The following is a 19,030-nucleotide window of genomic DNA, read 5'->3' on the forward strand; positions in this document are numbered from 1 at the left end:
AAAGTTAAAGCTGCATCCAGTTAATATATGATTAAGAGATGGATTTTTCATGAGCAACTTTGCTGCTATTGATGCATTGAAATTATGACAGCAACTGGAATACTTATTTAAAATGTATACTTTTATCCTAATATATCAAATGCTACATTTTCTTTTAACATGTTTACCTCATTTATTTCTAAGTATTCTAAGTAGCAATATCTTTCCTTTATTATTAAGAATGTCACGTAAGTAAAATTTTATTTAAATCTTGGTAAATATGAACAATCTCAAGAAATATTTTCATTTATTAGAGCAATGTTGTTATAAATGCAGAAATGCAATCTTCATATTTTTGTCATTTCTGCTTTCCACAAGACTTAAAAATATTTATGGCCAGCTTTCCAAAGCCAAAATTTTTATTATTGCATGGAATTGGCTTGATCTATGTCTCTTTCCCTCCATGCCATCTGTGATGTCCTGTTCCCATCATCCCACAGCCCAAGACCTAGTTTCGCTTCAAATTATTTTTAAATAAGAAAACTTGACTCGCCTAAACATCCCACAATAGAGAACAGAAAGCTAATCTTGAAATCTTGAATTTTCTGTGGTTTATGCCTCTATAAACATAAAAACAGATTCATAAAAATCACTGAAGTGTTTTGTTTGAAAAAGCCTTTTAACAAATGGAAATATTTACACTGACACAATGTATAAAATGTTTGCAAAGGGGCTCTCCATGTACACTGCACAGGCAAGTATTGTCACTATGATGTACCAGATTTATTATTTCAGTCATCTTTGACTACAAAATTTAATGTAAAGGAGATCCATGTGTACACAAACACAGCAAACAAGAAAAATAATAATTCACTTACTTCACTTTAAAACACACATGATCCTGCACTGCAGATGACATCCAAAGCAATTGAGGCAACATTTCAGTCAGGACTATTCCTCTGCTAGATACTCCTCTCCAGGATCTCACTTCTTGGACCTCCTGTTGGATTAACTAATTAGTTTAGAAGCATTTCATTTTATGTTTGTTGTCCTATGAAAGCCTGCGCTGTCATCCAATCTAGGAGGCCAGCTCTTCATTAAATGTGAAATTAGATACCCAGTTAATGAAGCTTTATCTCTTACTTGATGACTGACAGTAAATCTGGTATGTTCTCTGTCTGAATCCCTTAATAGGTTTACAGAGAGTTAACTCTGACTTTGGTCTTCCATTAACAGCAAGACTTTGCTGGTTTGAATGTTCTGCTTGCTTAATTATTTAGTGGCTCGGTAGCACAGCTTCTACAAAAGCCAAATGATCTTTCACAGCAACGAATGAACACCATAATCTTAACAAGATTATCATAATAAAGAGTCATCAGAGAAATTAAAATTATCTGCTTTAATTATGAAATTATAACCCCATTAACTCCTCTGCATGAAAAGCAGGAATTGGGGAATAGCAACGAAGAATCCAGAGATGGCTATTATAAAGTTGATAGCAAATTAAAGAGGGGGTGAAGGAATTTGCTGTGTGGGCTCAGATATTGCAGGTAATTTATTTTGCAGCATATGTTTCCTATAGATTAGGCTTTTCAAAACGAGGCCATGAGAATTGTGGGATTTTTCCTTTCCTTGCCTTTTTTTAGGCCTTTTTTCACCCAGATTGTGTTTACCAGCCTAAGACAAGCTCTCTTGAAAGCCACAAATTTAAAAGCAGACCCTTATTTAAATATGCCTAAAGCTCTAAATTAATTATGCCCTAAATAAGTTATTAAAACAATATCGCCACTAATTCATTATTTATGGCTACTTGTTGAAAAGTTGGTAACAGCAGAAGTACTGAACTGACATTTCTAAAGACATTAACATAAAAATGAGGTGAATTTAAAGAGAAAAAGATATTCAATGACAAGCTTTTACCAAAGTAATCTTCAATAATGCATATGCTAGCCACGTTTTTTTACTTCTGTACAAATGCAATATTCATGACTATGTAATTATTTTTATATTACTTTTTATTTGATCAATAAATTTTAAAAGCCTCTCAAAAGGTCTCCTCAAAGTACCTTTATACCTGAAAAAAAATTTTGATATTTTTCTCTCATGATGTGAATTTAATAACAAAAACTTTAGGTAACATATTTGTTAGTAACAGGTATTGTCCCTTAAGTTTAAATTTAATGATTTTCTATAACTTCAATAAATTAAAATCTTGAGTAGCAGGAAAATAAATGTGATGCATAAAACTTCATTTTTATATAGTTAAAACACTTCTTTAATCTGACAAGAACAGCAGCAAATTAAAAGCTCCCTAAAGGTATGTGACTGGTGCTCCATAATGTAAATTGACTCTTCAACAACAGAATGTATGGAAAAGGGCAAAGGCCAATTGTGTCTTGGAAAATTCAGACTGGACATTGGGGGAAAAAAAATGACCAACAAAGTACGACATTGAAAAGAGTACAAGATGAAAAAAAGTGATGGGATCTCCTTCCCTGTAGAAATCCAAAATCTTACTAATCAAAGGCCACAGCTGCATGATTAAGTCCAGGACATAGATATACTTGGTGTGTCAGGAGCAGGATCTTCAGAGATCAATTCAAACCACTTTATTTTACTTTTTTTCAAGTTTCCATTGCTCCTCCTTACTGACAATTTTCACTCTTTTTTAGTCACTTATGGACAAATAAAAAGTACATTTATCTTATATGAATTTGAGTGCACTTTGATTATTTTAATTCGGGTCCAAGAGATGGGAGAGAAAATTGTTGGCACAATGGTTAGAGTGTATCCCTGGAAACTAAGCTAATCTCTTGAGCCACAAATCCATGCAAGTATCCAAGCAAGTATCCTTGGGTTACACGGTGTGGAGCTCAGGTAGGTTGATATTTTGACTTCTCTTATTTTTTTAAGGCTATCAGGAGAAGATGCTGACTTTTAGCTGGAGCAGGCTTATACTATCAGCTGTTAGAATTCTTAGTACAGTTCACAGAAGGAGAGACCAAGCCATGTGGACTTGATTAACCTTTTCAGGTCTCAAAATGTGTTATATATCACCATGTACAATTTATCTTTGAGTTTATAGCTGAAAAAAAATCACTTCTGAAACAACACACACAGTGTGAAAATTTGCAACATCCTCAAAGCTTGTGGTCCACCCTTTTTTAGTTCTTGTGTTTTTTCTCTCTACTATTAATATTTTTTTTCCAATTTTATTGCTATATACTGCTTTAAAGTTCTGTTTCCTTCAAGACCACTAACCAATTTTTAGTAAATAATATTTGGTTTTCCTGTAATGCTTGTCAAATACTATATAGTTAAGGAATTCTCAGTTTAAATTATTTACAGCATTATTTTATCTACCCTTTTTCTATATCTGGAGAGACCTTCTGTCCCACAAGACATAAAAAGCCTTAAAAATTATACATGAAAAATAGACAAAGATTACTGAGATGTCAGAACAGGAAGCAAAATTATCTGGATCTGAGATATTAACAAAAAAAATTATTTTCTCCTCTCCTCTTCTCCTCGTAGTCAGTCCCTCTGTAAAATTAGATGCTGCAACAATTTTAAGAAATTATATAAATAAATATACAAAGTTGATAAACAGCTAGCCTAAGAGACTTTGACAACTGCAACTGTGAGAAGTAAATGCAAGTACTGTGAAAAACAAATATGGATAGCATGACAGAAACAAAATAGGGAGGTAAGTGACAAGTACATCCACTGAGCTGCCACAAATAGTGATTATATCCTAATGATCAGAAGACAAGCTGGCAAACATAAGAAAGAATGCTGCATTGAAGGAAACAAAGCAAATGATCCTGATGCAAACTCAAACCCAGACCTTGGTTCCACTACAAATTGTAGCAATAGAGGAAGCAGCAGCTGTATTGCATAAAAGTGTCCTTGCCAGTAGCAAAGAATAGTGGTTTACATAGCACACAAGTGGGAGATTAAAAGAAAATGGAATACAAAATCCTTCAAAACATTGACTACAGAAGTGTGAGGCAATAATAAGCTAAAGAAATGTATGAATCCTAACAGCAAAACACAGAGAGGAGGTCATGGTGTGAATATGACTATTTTCTTAGAATATTGCCTTGCTACAGCAATTAGATACAGGCAATTAATTTTGCAATAGTAGTGGAATGTTATCTGAGCTTTCAAACCATCCATCATTATTCATTCAAAACATCCATTATGATTCCAAACAAGAGATTATGTGTGTCTTTGTCTTATGTTCGTCTTCTCCAGAATATTCTGTGATTCTGTGTGATTCAGTAAACTTTATAGCAGCCCACTAAATTCGTAACATCTGCAATACAGGAAAATTGGACTGCTTATTTTAGGTTTCCAACTAAAAGCCCGAGCATCGGTAGAATGATCCAAATCCACTATGTAAAGTGTTTACGCTCCTCATAGAATTGATAGGGAGAGGTAGATGCTTTTACAAACAAAAATAGAAAACTTGTAGAAATATAGGCATGCGCTTAAAGCAAACAAAAGAAAATCCCAGCATGTCTGAACTTTTGCTACTCCTCATCCTATTTTAGGAGTCTATTTAGGATCTAAAATGTGTTGTAATCCTCTGAGAGTATATATGCTTCATTGTTTTGAAGACAGAAGAATTAGAGGAGATCAGATTTTGCATACAAACTCTTGCAGTGAGAAAATTTATGAAGTAATTTAGAGAACTAGATTTCAACTTTGTCTCCAGACTGAGTCTTGGTCTTACATGTCTATATCCTGAAAGACTTCTTTATTTGTCCAGGCCTTACAGACACTCATGGCTTCATGGTCCAGAATGCCCAAGCTCCTCTGGGGACCCCCCCTCCACGCTGCCCATGGTCCAGAATGCCAAACTGCCCAGCCCAAGGCATCAGCCCTTACACCAGGGGAGCTGGGCAGCAAGTGCCAGTCTCCACCTCCAACTCTGGTGCTGCTTGCTGGACGGACCTCAGACATATCACAGCCTCGTTTTGGGCCCTGATTTATCTGAAAAGATAAATGTTAACAAGCTGATTCTCATTTATGCTCAGGCTTCTTTAGTTCATTTTGCCTGTGTTAAGGGAACTAATTTTTTTAAGCCTTGACCAAATAGTCATATTTTTTTTTCATTGAACTACAGCTTCCATTAAAATTTTTTTTACATTCAGTTGGAGAATACATTTTCATATTTTATATCATTCTTTTTGTTTTTTTAATATTATTATATAATAGGGAAGTCCAAAGAAATACTGAAAAACTGTATTTGAAACTGCATTTCATTTTTGACTTTTAAGTAATACATTGATCATTAATACTTGATAATATCCTATTTGATAAAATAATTTTGTGTATGTTAACCAATAAGTTCAACAGAAAAATATAAGTTAGTCAAGATTTAACAGTTACACTAAATAAATTTGTTCGAATCAGGACAACGTAGTAATTTTGTAAAAAGATTTTGCATTAAAACATTTTTCCATCTTTCAAGGTATAAAACTGTTGTTCTAACCACCTGACACATCAACAAAATATTCTGTTGGGCTATACATTAAGCCAGAAGCAAAGTTTATTTACAACCTGGGCAAACACATGTCAACTGAAACTCCCTATTCTCTATTTAATGCCTTCAAAAGGATTAAAATATTAATAACAGCTATTCAGAATGTTAACAAAGAAATTAAGGACATATGGTAAACAAGCAGTTTTCTGAGATTGAAAAGAGTGTTATTTTAGGATCTATGAACATGGTTTTTTCCTGTTTGTATTAATAACGTTCTGAGAAGATCCAATATTTTTTTTCTACTTGTCAACCTCAGAAAAAATACTTAGTGTCCTATTATACACATACTTAGGTCAGATGCATGTTTTTCTTTTTTTTTTTCCTTAGCCTTTACTTCTGTGTACAGCAGAACTCCTCTTGATATGGGGATGGAACCTCCAATCTAGTAAAGGAATAATGGTGAAATAACAGGAGACATCTCACTACGGACATATCAGAGTGGAATACAGGACAATACATCATCAAAACATGATTATATATTTGTATGGATTACAGCACTGCTTCTGACTCACCTGTCTGTTCCCTTTACATAAAGCCTAGCACATCCTCTGTTGTAGAAAGATGGGTGTGATTTTCCCCTTATCTAAAATCAAGTATCATAAGTTGGTACTGACTTCTTAAAATTTCTCTTTAACTTCTCACTCAAGAAGGTTCCAAATTAACTTTAAAATAAGTTCTGGTATAAAGTACCCTAGAAATTGACAAGTATATACATAATAATTGACTAGTTTTTCAATATAATTTATTTTTTAAATTTCTCAGAAATGGTAGTTGTTCAATCATAATAGTGCTAATCACATGGACTTCATATATATATATATATGTGAATGAACAATCCAGATCTGTACTTGTTAAATATCAAAATAATATGATTCCAATGGTTTTACCTTGGTCAGCAGTCCCACACTTTAGCCATTCTTGCACTTCCCCTCCCTTCCTCTCTCAGTGGGATGAGGGAGACATGTCAAAGTGTAAAAGTGAGAAAACGCATGGTTTGCAATAAAAAGAGTTTAATAGGTAGACCAAAAGCTGTGTGCCCAGAAAAACAAGGAATTAATTTACCACATTCCGTGGGCAGGCAGGTGTTCAACCATCTCCAGGAAACCAGGGCCCCATCCTGTGTAATGATCACTTGAAGAGACAAAGCACTGTCACTCAGAGCACCCTCTGCTTCCCCCTCCATCTTCCAGCTTTATGTGCTGACCATGATGCCACGTGGCATGGAATATCCCTGTGGTCAGTTGGAATCAGCTGTCCAGGCTGTGCCCCATTTCAACTCCTTGTGCACTCCCAGCCTCGATGGTGGGGTGGAGTGAGGGGCAGAGAAGATGCTTGAGGCTGTGAAAGCACTGCTCAGCAGCACCTAAAACACCTGTGGTATTAAAGCTGCTTTTGCTCCCAAAACACAGTCCCATACTGACTATTACACAGAAAATTAACTGTTTATCAGTCAAAACCAGTGCATGGTAGCATGGAATTAATGCAACTAAAGAATAGCATCTTTAGCACTACATAAACCACAGGTGAAGTTGCAGGCCTACAGCACCTTGCAAAGGGAGCAAGACTGTGGGAAGAACTTCAGACTCATTTCCTCAGTACCGTATATTTAAGCAGATGAGAAAGAAATATCACATCCATGGAATTTTTAAAAGAGTATCTGTTTCAAAGGCCTCTCAAGTATTCAAATCCAGGAAGATTGCACATCTGCAAGTCAGAAGGGTAGAGCTATTTGTTTGGATGTGTGAGCTGCTACCTTAAAAAACACTTCTTGTTTCTCATATATATCAAAATCAAGAATAAATCAACATATAAGTCCTCCTCTTCTAATTCTCTGGAGAATGGCTGTAGATCAAATGGAATGAGCACTGCTCTAGTAATGGAAAAACAGCTAAAAAAAGGAGGAGAAAAAAAAACAAAAAAAGAAGAAAAAGTGACATTTCAGTTTTCACAGGCATCATGGCTTCTGTGGACATTAAAAAGTATACCGAAAGACCATCCTTCTGAACCCCAGGAATAAAATTCCTTTCTTATTGCAGCTTTTCCTTCATTTCCATCTTGTCTCAAATTTATCTATTTATCTGTGAAGATAAGGCAGCAGATGGTAAGGAAAGGAGGCCTTTATCTAGCAATCAAAATAATAGTGTTTTAATACAATGCAAAGCAAGCCTCAGAAAACAGAGCAAGATAAGGATATAAGCCCTTAAAAATAAATGGTAAAGACAAAATTGTCTCAAGACATACATTTTGCAACACTAATTTCAATCTATGCTCCTACAGCCCACTGAGGAACTGAAAAGCTGAAATTCATCCTTCTGTGATAGAGATCCTATTATACTTCATATCAGTTAAAAGGCACAATTTCTTGCCATTTCTGAAGCTCATATCAACATAAATCAGAGGGGAAGCACTACATAGTAGCAATTCTCAGTCAGGGTTTTTAGATATTTTATATGCTGTATGAAGCTGCTTAGAGAATCAGAATGTTAGAATAAATCCTGGTGGACAGGGTTCAGTGGTTACAAAGCAGGTGAGGTAGCCACAGGTGCATGGTAAATGTAATTTGTCACATTGTTCAGGAGTTTAACACATGAGTAGTTTCACACCATATGCAGTACAAATGCAGACACATACAAACCACCAGCTTGTGCCAGCCTAGCCATCAGTGAAGTCTCTCTGCATGAATATGAATCTCTATAACAACCTTATTTTGCTTAATATACAAAAAAAAAATTAAATTAATCTAGATAAAAAACAATATATAAAAAGAGTGGAAAGGGAGGGTGAGACTACAAATTTACTTGAGAAGAAAATATATCCGTCACCTACAGGTTTAGGAGCTTATTCATCCTGTCTATAATGAATATAGACATAGTACTATATGAATGAAATAATAATGATCTCTATTATTCTTAGAACAATAAAACTAGATCCTTATCAATGTTTAATTCTGAGGTCTGTTCAAGTAAAAGATCACATCTAACACCTCTGAAGCGTCTTCCTTTGAATAGGATAATCTTAAGCTTTATACATGGCTTAACTACTAATATCCTTATCTTTCTGTAAGTATAGTCTTGTAATCATATCAAATTCACACTTCATCCCCTTCTTTAAGCTTATAAACATAGTGTTGCATATCACGGATGACTTAACCTCTTCAAAGTATTCAGAATTTGCTAAAAATATTCAAACAGCTAGCCTGTAACTTAAGAAAAAATGAGAAGAACATTTTAGTTCAATGTTTCCATGTGATAAAATGCAGGTTAAATATTTTCATGCTCTCATCTGCTGATTTAATTTCTTTCCAGACCTGGCCTCAAGCATTTCCTATACTTAATTTCTAGAAAAAGGAACATGCTTTTGAGAACTGTATTTGATTGATTTACAGTAATGTTCTTTGCATTTTCTGACAACGAAAGACATTTATGGCAAAATGAAGGTACATTCCCATAACTGAAGGACTTAGCATAATTCTGAAATTGCTCATTTGATCTAGATTCCTGATGAAAACGGGAGAAAAGCCGATTGTCTAATGTTTTGTTGAGATTATATTATTGCGTTATTAGTAATCTCTGACAAATAAACCCTGAAAAGTTGAAATAAATGACAAAAATTTAGAATATTTGCTGAAAATAGAAATTATTATCATACTAATTTCACTATATGACTAGTTTTATGTTTTATAAGCATGCTATCTTACAGGAGTAAAATAAGCGTGATACTAGGTAGTACTTTTCCTGTATGACCCTGACATCCAGTTTGAAAACCAAAATGGATGCCATTAAAGCCATCTGAAAATGACAACTTTATACAGGAGAATGAAAACAAGCAATATCAATTCATAATGGAAGAGTGAATGCTTCAACACATCAGAACTGGACAACTGCAAGACTGTTATTCTAAAGTAATTCTTTTTTGGTGGCAATAGAATAGAATTTGTGACTTTTATAACAATATAATGGTTACTAGAAATTAAATAATGACAAATCTATATAATAATGTATTTTTGTTTTCCTACAAATGGCACTGCTTGCTAAAAAGGCAACGCTTTCAATACAGCATATATTTTTAATGGAACTTTTTAGTTGCATCTGCACATGTTTAATTGGGCAGGGATATTTTAATTTGAGTTCTTTTTGTGTTGCTTGATGAGTAAATTCTTTAAGGAAGTGTGAATTAAGCTGAATATATTTAATGAGGTATGCTAATATGCAGTGATTCTAAACTGCCACAGGGTGGTAGAAGATGCACTTTCCACAACATTTATCTAATTTGCAGAACTAAATGCTTTGCTGCACTTCCACATTATTTAACTGACTTATTGGAACATATCTGAGTCCTAAAGCTCAAAAAGTGTAAACCTATGTCAAAAGACAGTTTTTACACCATCACAGAAAACCACTTTAAACATTTCCAAGAGATGTCTGTTTCCTACTATCACATGCAGGAGATTTTGTTAGCTTATATTCTTCAATGTCATCTGAGTGCTATGAATTACTGTGCAGATAACCTTTAGCATTGGTTCTGAGGAAACACCTTTGTTGGGATAAAATTCACTCAATATACAGGAAAATACAATTTTATGTTCTTCATTCTTATGTCAAGAGTATCTGAAAGATTATTTAAATCTAGATCTCTCCTGTGTTTTGAATTCTGAAAATATTTAAAAATCTGTGGTTGCATAGAATTTAAAATTCAACTACACAGTTCTATATGAATTTTGCATTTATAATTTTCTTTTCATTATCATTAATTCTGAACACATCCATCATTTTGGAAGTATGTTAGTAAATATTTATACTTAGGGGTCTTCTAGTTAAGTAATCCCAGTTACAGAACTACATGAAGTTGCTTTATTGAACCCTTAACAAGTCAGAGAAGTCTAGCTTTACAACTAGACCTATACTTTTTTGTGAATTCAATTATTTTGCTTGAATGTTAAATAGTAAGATTTTTTGTAATCAAAACAGTTCAAAGACAATGTGATAGCTGAAAAAAAAAACTTTTTGAAAATTATTCTGGCATATGTAAAAAAAAAAAAATAAAGACAACATAACATTCAAAATATTTTTAAAAGGAGAAAAAAGATAAAATTTTACACCCAAGAAAGCCCTAAAAAAAATAAGAGAGAAAGAAAAGAGCCTGACCTTGTTCAATCATTACAAATGTGTGCTACTCAGCTTTAAAATTCAGGAAATCTTCTAGACAATCTACATTCAACTGAAAGAGAGATTATTCAAATGTTCAAGGACTGTGTTATGCAGAGGCTGTCAACAAGTGCCAAGCGAAGTATTCTTTTTTCTGACACTTTCAAAGCAAGAGCTTAGAAAATGAAATGACATAAGCCATTGCTCTTAAATCCCAGTAGATAAAAAATATGTTTAGCATGCTGAAACTCATTACTGTTCCATCAGTCAATGAGAAACAACTATGATAACTTAAATTATAATCTCACTATAGTAGAAGGTCTCTTTTAAAATGCCTATGATGAAAATAAAACTTTCTGTAAAATTATATAGTTTCACTGCAGATAAAACAGTGGTAAAAACCAATATCTCTGTCACTGAGCATGATGGGAATTAAAGTCTCTGAAAATATCTCCTTTATAGCATTTTATAATTCTCCTAGGATGAGGTGAATTAATTTCTGGAGGTGTTACTCCCTTCATTGTTTATGGAAACAACCATTAAATTGCTTCAAAGTCTAGCCTTAAGAGATCTCACATTGGATGAGATTAAACAATTTGAATATTGTATACACCTAAATTTAAACAAAATGTAGTGCATAATTCAGCCTAGCTCATGATATGCACATTGCAATTCTGGCCCTGATAGAAAATAATTTGGAAAGTTTCACAAATGCAAAGTCAAACAATATCCATCAGAGCTCCCTTACCACTGAAAATTATTTTTCAACAAAAATTAATAGCAACTAAAAAAAGTCTTACCTTTTCTTGAATTTCAGAAAAAATGTGTATAATTCTTATTATACCAAAAAAATTAGGAATAGTCCATATCTATAGTTTTATTTGGGTTATGGCCTCTCAGTGTTATGCATTTGTTTCAATAATTAGGGAGTTTCTTGTTGTTTATTAGATATTGACATCATAAATCCATAGTATCTCTCTTATTAAGCAGAAAATTTATGATGCTTTTGGCTCAAACATTACACAGTGGACTTTCAAAAATCTAAACTAAATTATTATTTTTACTGCCCAACATATTTCCTATTTGATTGCCATTAATCCGGTGTGTACAGCTCAGAGACAGGTTTTTATTAGATAATCTCCTGAGTTCATGCAAGTGATCCAAGCAGAAACAAAAATTAAACCAATAAGAAAGCAAATCTTGAATCATAAGAACTGTAAAAGACTTGAATGAAATGTAAAATTCTAGACAATTATTTCTTTAATCAAAGCCAGAAACTTTTTAGAGAAGAAGCAGTTTTCATTATTTGTGTCAGAAGATGCCAATGGCTGTCTTTTAGTCTCTTGTTAATCTTTTCTTGTAAGAAAGCATTTTGGTTTAATTTACATTCCTATATATCATCACATTGGGAATGTTTAAAATTTTATCTCTAACTGTTATAGTGAACAATAGATAATTTCAAATGTCAAATCTGTCATGTATGGAACAGAGCTTATTCCAGCCAATGTCTCTTAGTAGAATGCGCAAAGTTGGAATTTTTGTGAAGTTTTTCCACTGTTTAAAAAAATATATCCAGCTTCATGTTGTAAAGTTCCAGAGCTTGCTTGATGAGTCTCTTGAAAGGGCCTAAAATTCTTTACAGTACTTTGAGTCAGACACGCAAAAAAAAAAAAAAATTGACAAAACCAAAAAAAAACAAAAAGAAAATAAACAAACAAACAAACAAAACTAAAAAAAAAAAAAAAAACCACAAAAAACAACAACAAAAAAACCTCAAACAGACAAAATTAGGGAACTTTGGCAAAAGTTTAGAGTAACATTTAATAAACTTAAAGCATTTCACAAAGCACTAACTCAGCAAACTCCAACTCATTCAATTTTAAGCCAATCAGAATTTGAGAAGAAAGAGCAAGAGCAGAAAAAAGTATATAGCTACCACTCTTGGTTCCAGCAGTGTCTCAGCTGGTATAAACCCAAAGAAAAGGTAGGGTGAGGGCACATACTTGCCTGATAATCTGGTTAAAGTATCCCAGGCTTTCCTGGGCTCTTCCCCAGGTGGCATCGCCTCACCAGAACAAGGCCTGACCTGTCCCTTCTGCCGCACACGCAGAGCTGAAATGTTTCAAGGCAGCAACCCTTTCAGTCTCCCTCACGCATTGTGTCATAGTTTTAATAAAACTGAAGTTTCAAGGCAAATTATATGGTTCTAAGTTATCGTCCTCTCAGTATATTTTTAAGGTGTTGCCTTGTTTTTTGTGTGCAAAAGATAGTCTTTATATTCTTTTACATGCAGTATTTCTGCATTCATACATATCAATAAAACTAGTATCACATTTTTGAATATTAAAGTGCACTGAGAAATACAGCTTTTCCAGGACAATTACCTCAGACACCATCATCATTGTTTCTTGTTCTTTCAGCAACTTATCACCAAGGAAATCAGCAGTAGATAAAAAGATAAATACATTTTTTGGGACAAAAAATGTAAAAGAACATTCCTATGAAACATAATATTTAGAACACAGAGTGTTGGTTCACTTTATTTCAGTGTGGAAAATGAAGGATGACACTTAAAATGCAGCTCCATTCTCTCCAAAAGTGTCTTCCCAAATCAAGACTTACAACTTTTATTAATATAAATGCATGCTATATGTTGCACTTTGATTTTTTGGAAAAAAAATCTTTTTTGTGGGTGAGAAGATGGACTTCAGCAAAACAGTTTTTTCTTTCTTTCTTGTACAGTACAATATAAATTTATATATTTTCATGTGAATGGCAGCTATAGCTTCTATCAGCAATGACTATAAGAGAATTCTAAGGAAATTACATATTTCTTAAAGACTTCCAACTGGGTAAATAATATGGACTTTAAAGAACTTGGAAATGCTCTGGGAAAGCTGACAGCAGTTTTTGGTACATTGGGTGCTGATGCTTAGAATATGTGAGGTAAAAAATAGAGGAAAAAGAGATTGTTACTATGGAAGTAGATTATTTTAGCTTGGAGATATTTCTGGTCTGTGTCACATATGGAATGCCCAGCTCCAGCTCATGGCTTTGAGATTAAAGGTATTATCCTGTCTCACTACTTTCCAGATACTTAGATTAGTATTGAAGCAAAAAAAATGTGTATATCCAAAGACACATGCTATGGTTATTTCCAAAAATCTGATGCTCTTTTTTCTTGTATTTGTTAAGAGTCTTTACACTCCACTAAAATAATTTTCCTCCTCCTTCCAGAGGGAATGCTAAGTGCCAAATTAATTCTCAGTGGGAAATAAATATTTTGTTCATCCACATTTTGAAAGTAGACAAAAAACACCTAAGTTTCCCTATAATTCTTTTGCTTTCAGAAGGTGATGAAGCTTCTGAATTGTGAAGGATATGAGCGAAGTCAAAGCATGTGCAAATGCAAGATGTGAGTAGGAACTATGCTCTCACTAAGAATCTGTGCTACCATGATATTACCAGAGACTCTGCTAGGAGGCCTTGCACTATGAAATGCCAGTCTGATTGATGTTTGCACTTCAGTTTCTAGGTCCGCACATACATTGTGTCCATTGTTTTTTGAGAGGGAAAAGAAAAAATAAAAGCAAGATGTATTGTTCTGTTTATTTGCAGGTGTCACAAGACACAGCTGTTTTTGCTGTTAACTCATTTTTCTTGTCACAAGGCTCAGTGTTGCAGCTTTCCTTGGATGTGGAAGGAATTGTGATTCATCTGCAAACCTAGCTATGCCGTGAATAAAACAAATTTCTGTGTTACAAGAGTATAATAGATCATTGCTTTTACATTTTTATCTTAACTGCAGATTTAAACTGTGATAATTTTGCCTGTCTCAGATAGATTAGGTGTTATTAATTACCAGTCTTGTCCTTGCACACTACTGTTTGCTTATGCAGTGTGTTTTATATAAAACAGGAATTGGCTTTTAAGGAGCATATATTGTTTTTCCTTTCCCAAGCAAATGTTTAGCTTCTGGAGACCAACCCACAAGAATTTGATCTCCTTTGTTTTGTACTGCAGATAATTTCACCTGTTTATGTGTCTTTTCTCTCTGGAATGTATTCTTAAATATTCTAATATATTTAGAGAAAGTTCCTGACCAAGTTCCAGAGGCACTGTTCTAGCCCCATTTTCAAGTGGATTTGTTTCTGGTATAGTGTATGACTTTCTGTAATTTGCTATTCACATAAATTTACCTTTTAACAAAGCACAGATGCACAAGGTCTCCACTGAACTCCATTTAAGTGAAGGAAAATGTAATGTTGAAAAGTTTTTCTTTTATGAAATCTGTTTACTCATTTTGGGCTTGATTTACATTCTAGTAACCCCTATTTACAATGATCTGGTGATGTTTTCCAGCAGACAGTTTTCACAGGGGATGATGCAGTTTATTCATAAGAATATAGAGTAATCATTCACATTATATTAATAATGTTGATATTGCGTGTATATCTGTTACTTAGACATTCACAGATAGACTGTTTTGTTCTGTTCATAAAGCACAAAAATTACTTAGGAGAAACCCATAGAAATTAATTAACTAATTAATTATTAGGTGTATGGGTATATGTGTATGGGTTGTTTATCTGATCCTCTGAAGAAAAATGGAAGCATCTCATTGATATTTATTGCCTTAATCTGAAGGTTAAAATGGTTTACAAATGTTGCCCTACACATTTGAGAAAGTGCAAGGACATGAAACATTTTTGTCAGCTTGTGTCCAGTGCTGACAGATCCCAGTTTGTGCCGAGGAGTGTCCATTCGTTAGCCATGAATGTAAGATTTTTGCTACTTGAGAAAAAGACAATATTCTGTAGGCTACCATAATCAGAGAGTCATGGACTCATTTAGGCTGGAAAAGACCTCTGAGATAACTGAGTCCAACCTTTGACTGATCATTACCTTGTCAACAGCACCGCAGCTCTAAGTGCCGTGTCCAGCTCTTCCTTGAACAGCTCACGGGATGGTGACCCCACCACCTCCCTGGATAGTCCATTCCCATGTTTAACAGCCCTTTCTGCCAAGAAATTCCTCCTCATGTCTACCTTGAATGTCCCCTGCTACAGCTTGAGGCTGCATCCTCTTATCCTGTCACCGGTTACCTGTGAGAAAAGACTGACCCCCAGCTGGCTACAACCTCCTTTCACTTTTGGATTGGCAAATACTTGTGGTGAAAAAGGGTTTTAAATTTCTAACGTTCATGGAATTGATTGATTCACAAATAAGTTGGGATGGTAGACCTACATGAGTGGAAATTTGAATCCATGCACTGGGGGTTTCTTTTTCAAGATGCAGAAGACAAAATTTTGCAGTCTTATGGAGTTTCAAGACAGAAAAATCAAACAATCTGAAAATAAATTTATAGATTGTAAACCTGAAAAATTTAGCAAGTTTGATACTGCCTCTTTCAATATGATTAAAAAAACCCAGATAAAATACAATGCAACAACCACACAGGGCTAGGTTGTAATTTAAAAATTTGCTGGCTGCACTGTTTTATAAGTGAGAGATTGTCTCGGAACATGCTGGCCAGTCACTTTCAAAACCATACGGAGTTAAGATTTTTCTACAAAAGCACCTCAAAGACCTAAGCAAGAAATTAGCACAATTTGACATCTATCACAAGTCTGTATACACATCAATATTTCCAATAAGTGTGAATAAATTGTAATATTTTGAGGGTCCTTTTTATTCTACAATCTTGACCATTTTAAACGCTTTAATTTGAGTGACTACCAAATGCAAGTTTAAGTATCCTCGTCTGGTGGCTGACACATTGTTCCTTAATGCAAAATATCCAGTGCAGTTAGTCATAACACATTAGGTTAAAGTGTTTTGATGTGAGTGGCCTCACTTCTTCCCAGCATGATGTGTCTGCCATTAGGAATTTGAAATAGAAGCAGCTTTTGAGGACAGGCAGATGGATATAGAGACGGTTTTTCATCACTATGAAGCAAGAAGTAATGAAAATTCTTGTGGTGTTAGCAAAATTACTTCAAATTCACACATATGCTCACAAGAATAAAGGTTTTCTCTAACTATTTTACACATTTACATTTTTCTAACCACAGTAGAAAAACCTGGAACTTTAGATACTAGGTTTTGAGTTGTACATAAATACATTTGGTGTACATAAATACATTGGAGTTGTACATAAATACATTAGATTTTCTCCACCAAGTATAAATTCTCTCATCCAGATTTTTATTTGTAATGATGCCTTTTTAAGCATAAAGAGGATTCTGTGAACTAGATTTTATTAAAAAAAAAATAACAAACCTCCAACAACTGGAATCTGATTATCTATAAAAAAAAGAAAATCTTTCCGTTTCCTGAAATTCCTCAGTCCATTTAAAGTCAATGTGAGAGAGGGTACAAGTCATTCCAACTTTAAAAAATGTTTATTTTTATATCACTTCTCAAGACTATTGCTAGTGTGTTATGAAAGGTCAGTCTTAATTTATAAAATTCAGGGTAATGACAAATCAATGTTGAATGGCAGAGTAAAAACCCCTCCTTGACTGGGCACAACATATAAATAAGGTTTCGTTTTGAGAGAATTTGTGTTTTCTTTTTCTTTTTCTTTTTCTTTTTCTTTTTCTTTTTCTTTTCCTCTTCTCTTCTCTTCTCTTCTCTTCTCTTCTCTTCTCTTCTCTTCTCTTCTCTTCTCTTCTCTCACCTTCGTGTCATGTATTCCCATAAAAGATATACTAGCAAGAAATATATGGAATAAGTTGATTTTGTTCACCTTTGCTTTTCATTGCATTTATAATTGCCAGACTTAAAAAAAAATTCTTACCAAATCACCATTGCATTAAGAGAAATATCCAATGAAAGTGGGAGCAGAGTAAAAAGAAGTTGGAGGGGGACTTTTCTTATTCTTCATGCTGTCAATTGCTACTTGATTTTTCATTTTCATAGCATTCAGTGTCTCTGATAGTGAAGTGAATAGTGATTAGAAGTGCTAAACAATTTGAGAAACATATTTTGAAACTTCCACTCACAGAACAAAAAGAAACTTATGGAATTATCATGAGGAAAAATATCCTTGTGCCTATTTCTATTCTGTAGAATGTGCCTGGATTTGATGTATCAGAGATAAATATTCAGCCTGTGAAGTGTTTCTGCTACACATCTTCTATGCTGAAAATCAGGAGTTAATATTTTGAAGAATAAGATCTTAGCAATTCAGAGGAGGTTTCCAGGCCCATGCCAAGTTTTGAACCTTTAAAGTAATTTGAATTCTAACAAAGAATAATAATACTTCATAATACTATGCACTTTATCTATACTACCACTAGCATTCAGTTTTAACTATTAATGACAATCCTTCATCACTTGCTATTAAATGTTGTTTAATACATTGCATAAATATACTGTAATTAAGTCTTAGCAATAATAGACTGCAATGAAATATTTCGTAATTTTTCTGAGAAATTAAAAATGTCCAGAACTTATTATTATTGAAAGTGTGGTTTATGGATGAGAATATCAGGAATGATACAACAAATATATGTACCACTGAAGATTTCAAAAATCTTCATAAACATGAATACACTTACTTTAATAACCTAGATCATGATCCCACAAAATATTTCCAGTGATTAAATTCAATGAAGCCTAAATTTATTTTCTGCTGCTCTCCATGGGATTGGTACATGGCAAGAATAATAAAAAATGGTCTCAACTCTTCTTGAATTTTTTAGAATTAATTAATACAATATCTTCAATACATTTAATGAAATCCTTAGGGATCTAAATGCTGTTTATTGTGGGACTATCAATGGGATCATAGATCAGATCAAAGAGATGCAGCCTCTGTCACAAGCTTTTTGATATGCTAGTTTCACAGATCTAAATGCTGATCTGAATGCTGTCTGCCTCAGCTGGTCAAATGAAACTAATGGAAGAAAATATTAATTAGCAATATTTTAGAAATTTCTGCTTAAATTACTTTACTTGGCACTACCAAATGGCTGACTTCAGTTAATGTGCATTTCTCTCAAGGACCAGTTGCCACAGACCTCCACATGAAGCACAATGTATGGGAAATACCAGAAAAACTAAAACTAAACCATAAACTAAACTAAAACTAAACTAAACCAGACCAAATCAAAGATTCTCCCCCACTCCACTCAAAAACAAACAAAATCTCCAGAACCCAACAGTCAACCAGCCAAAATTTTCAAAAATGAACCAGAGTTTTAAACACTATTAGAATGATTCCAACATATTTTCCAATTAAAGGGCAAATCAGATGCTGAAATTTAATCAATGATTCCTTAATATATTTTTCTCCTCCACTAAACTGTAGGTTTTTACCTGCTGCAAGCAAATTCTATACTGACTTCTA

General features: G+C 33.8%; 1 protein-coding gene across 1 annotated transcript in view; it reads right to left on the reverse strand.

The window, feature by feature from the left end:
* LOC141728298 (uncharacterized) overlaps positions 1-19,030 on the reverse strand; it is a 97,759-nt gene that overhangs the window by 10,212 nt on the left and 68,517 nt on the right. Inside the window, exon 3 of the mRNA XM_074536199.1 lies at positions 4,761-4,977. Coding sequence (XP_074392300.1) covers positions 4,761-4,977 — 217 coding nt within the window. The remainder of the gene's footprint in view (positions 1-4,760; positions 4,978-19,030) is intronic.

Source organism: Zonotrichia albicollis, chromosome 2 (genome assembly GCF_047830755.1).
Source record: "Zonotrichia albicollis isolate bZonAlb1 chromosome 2, bZonAlb1.hap1, whole genome shotgun sequence".
Taxonomy (NCBI): Eukaryota; Metazoa; Chordata; class Aves; order Passeriformes; family Passerellidae; genus Zonotrichia; species Zonotrichia albicollis.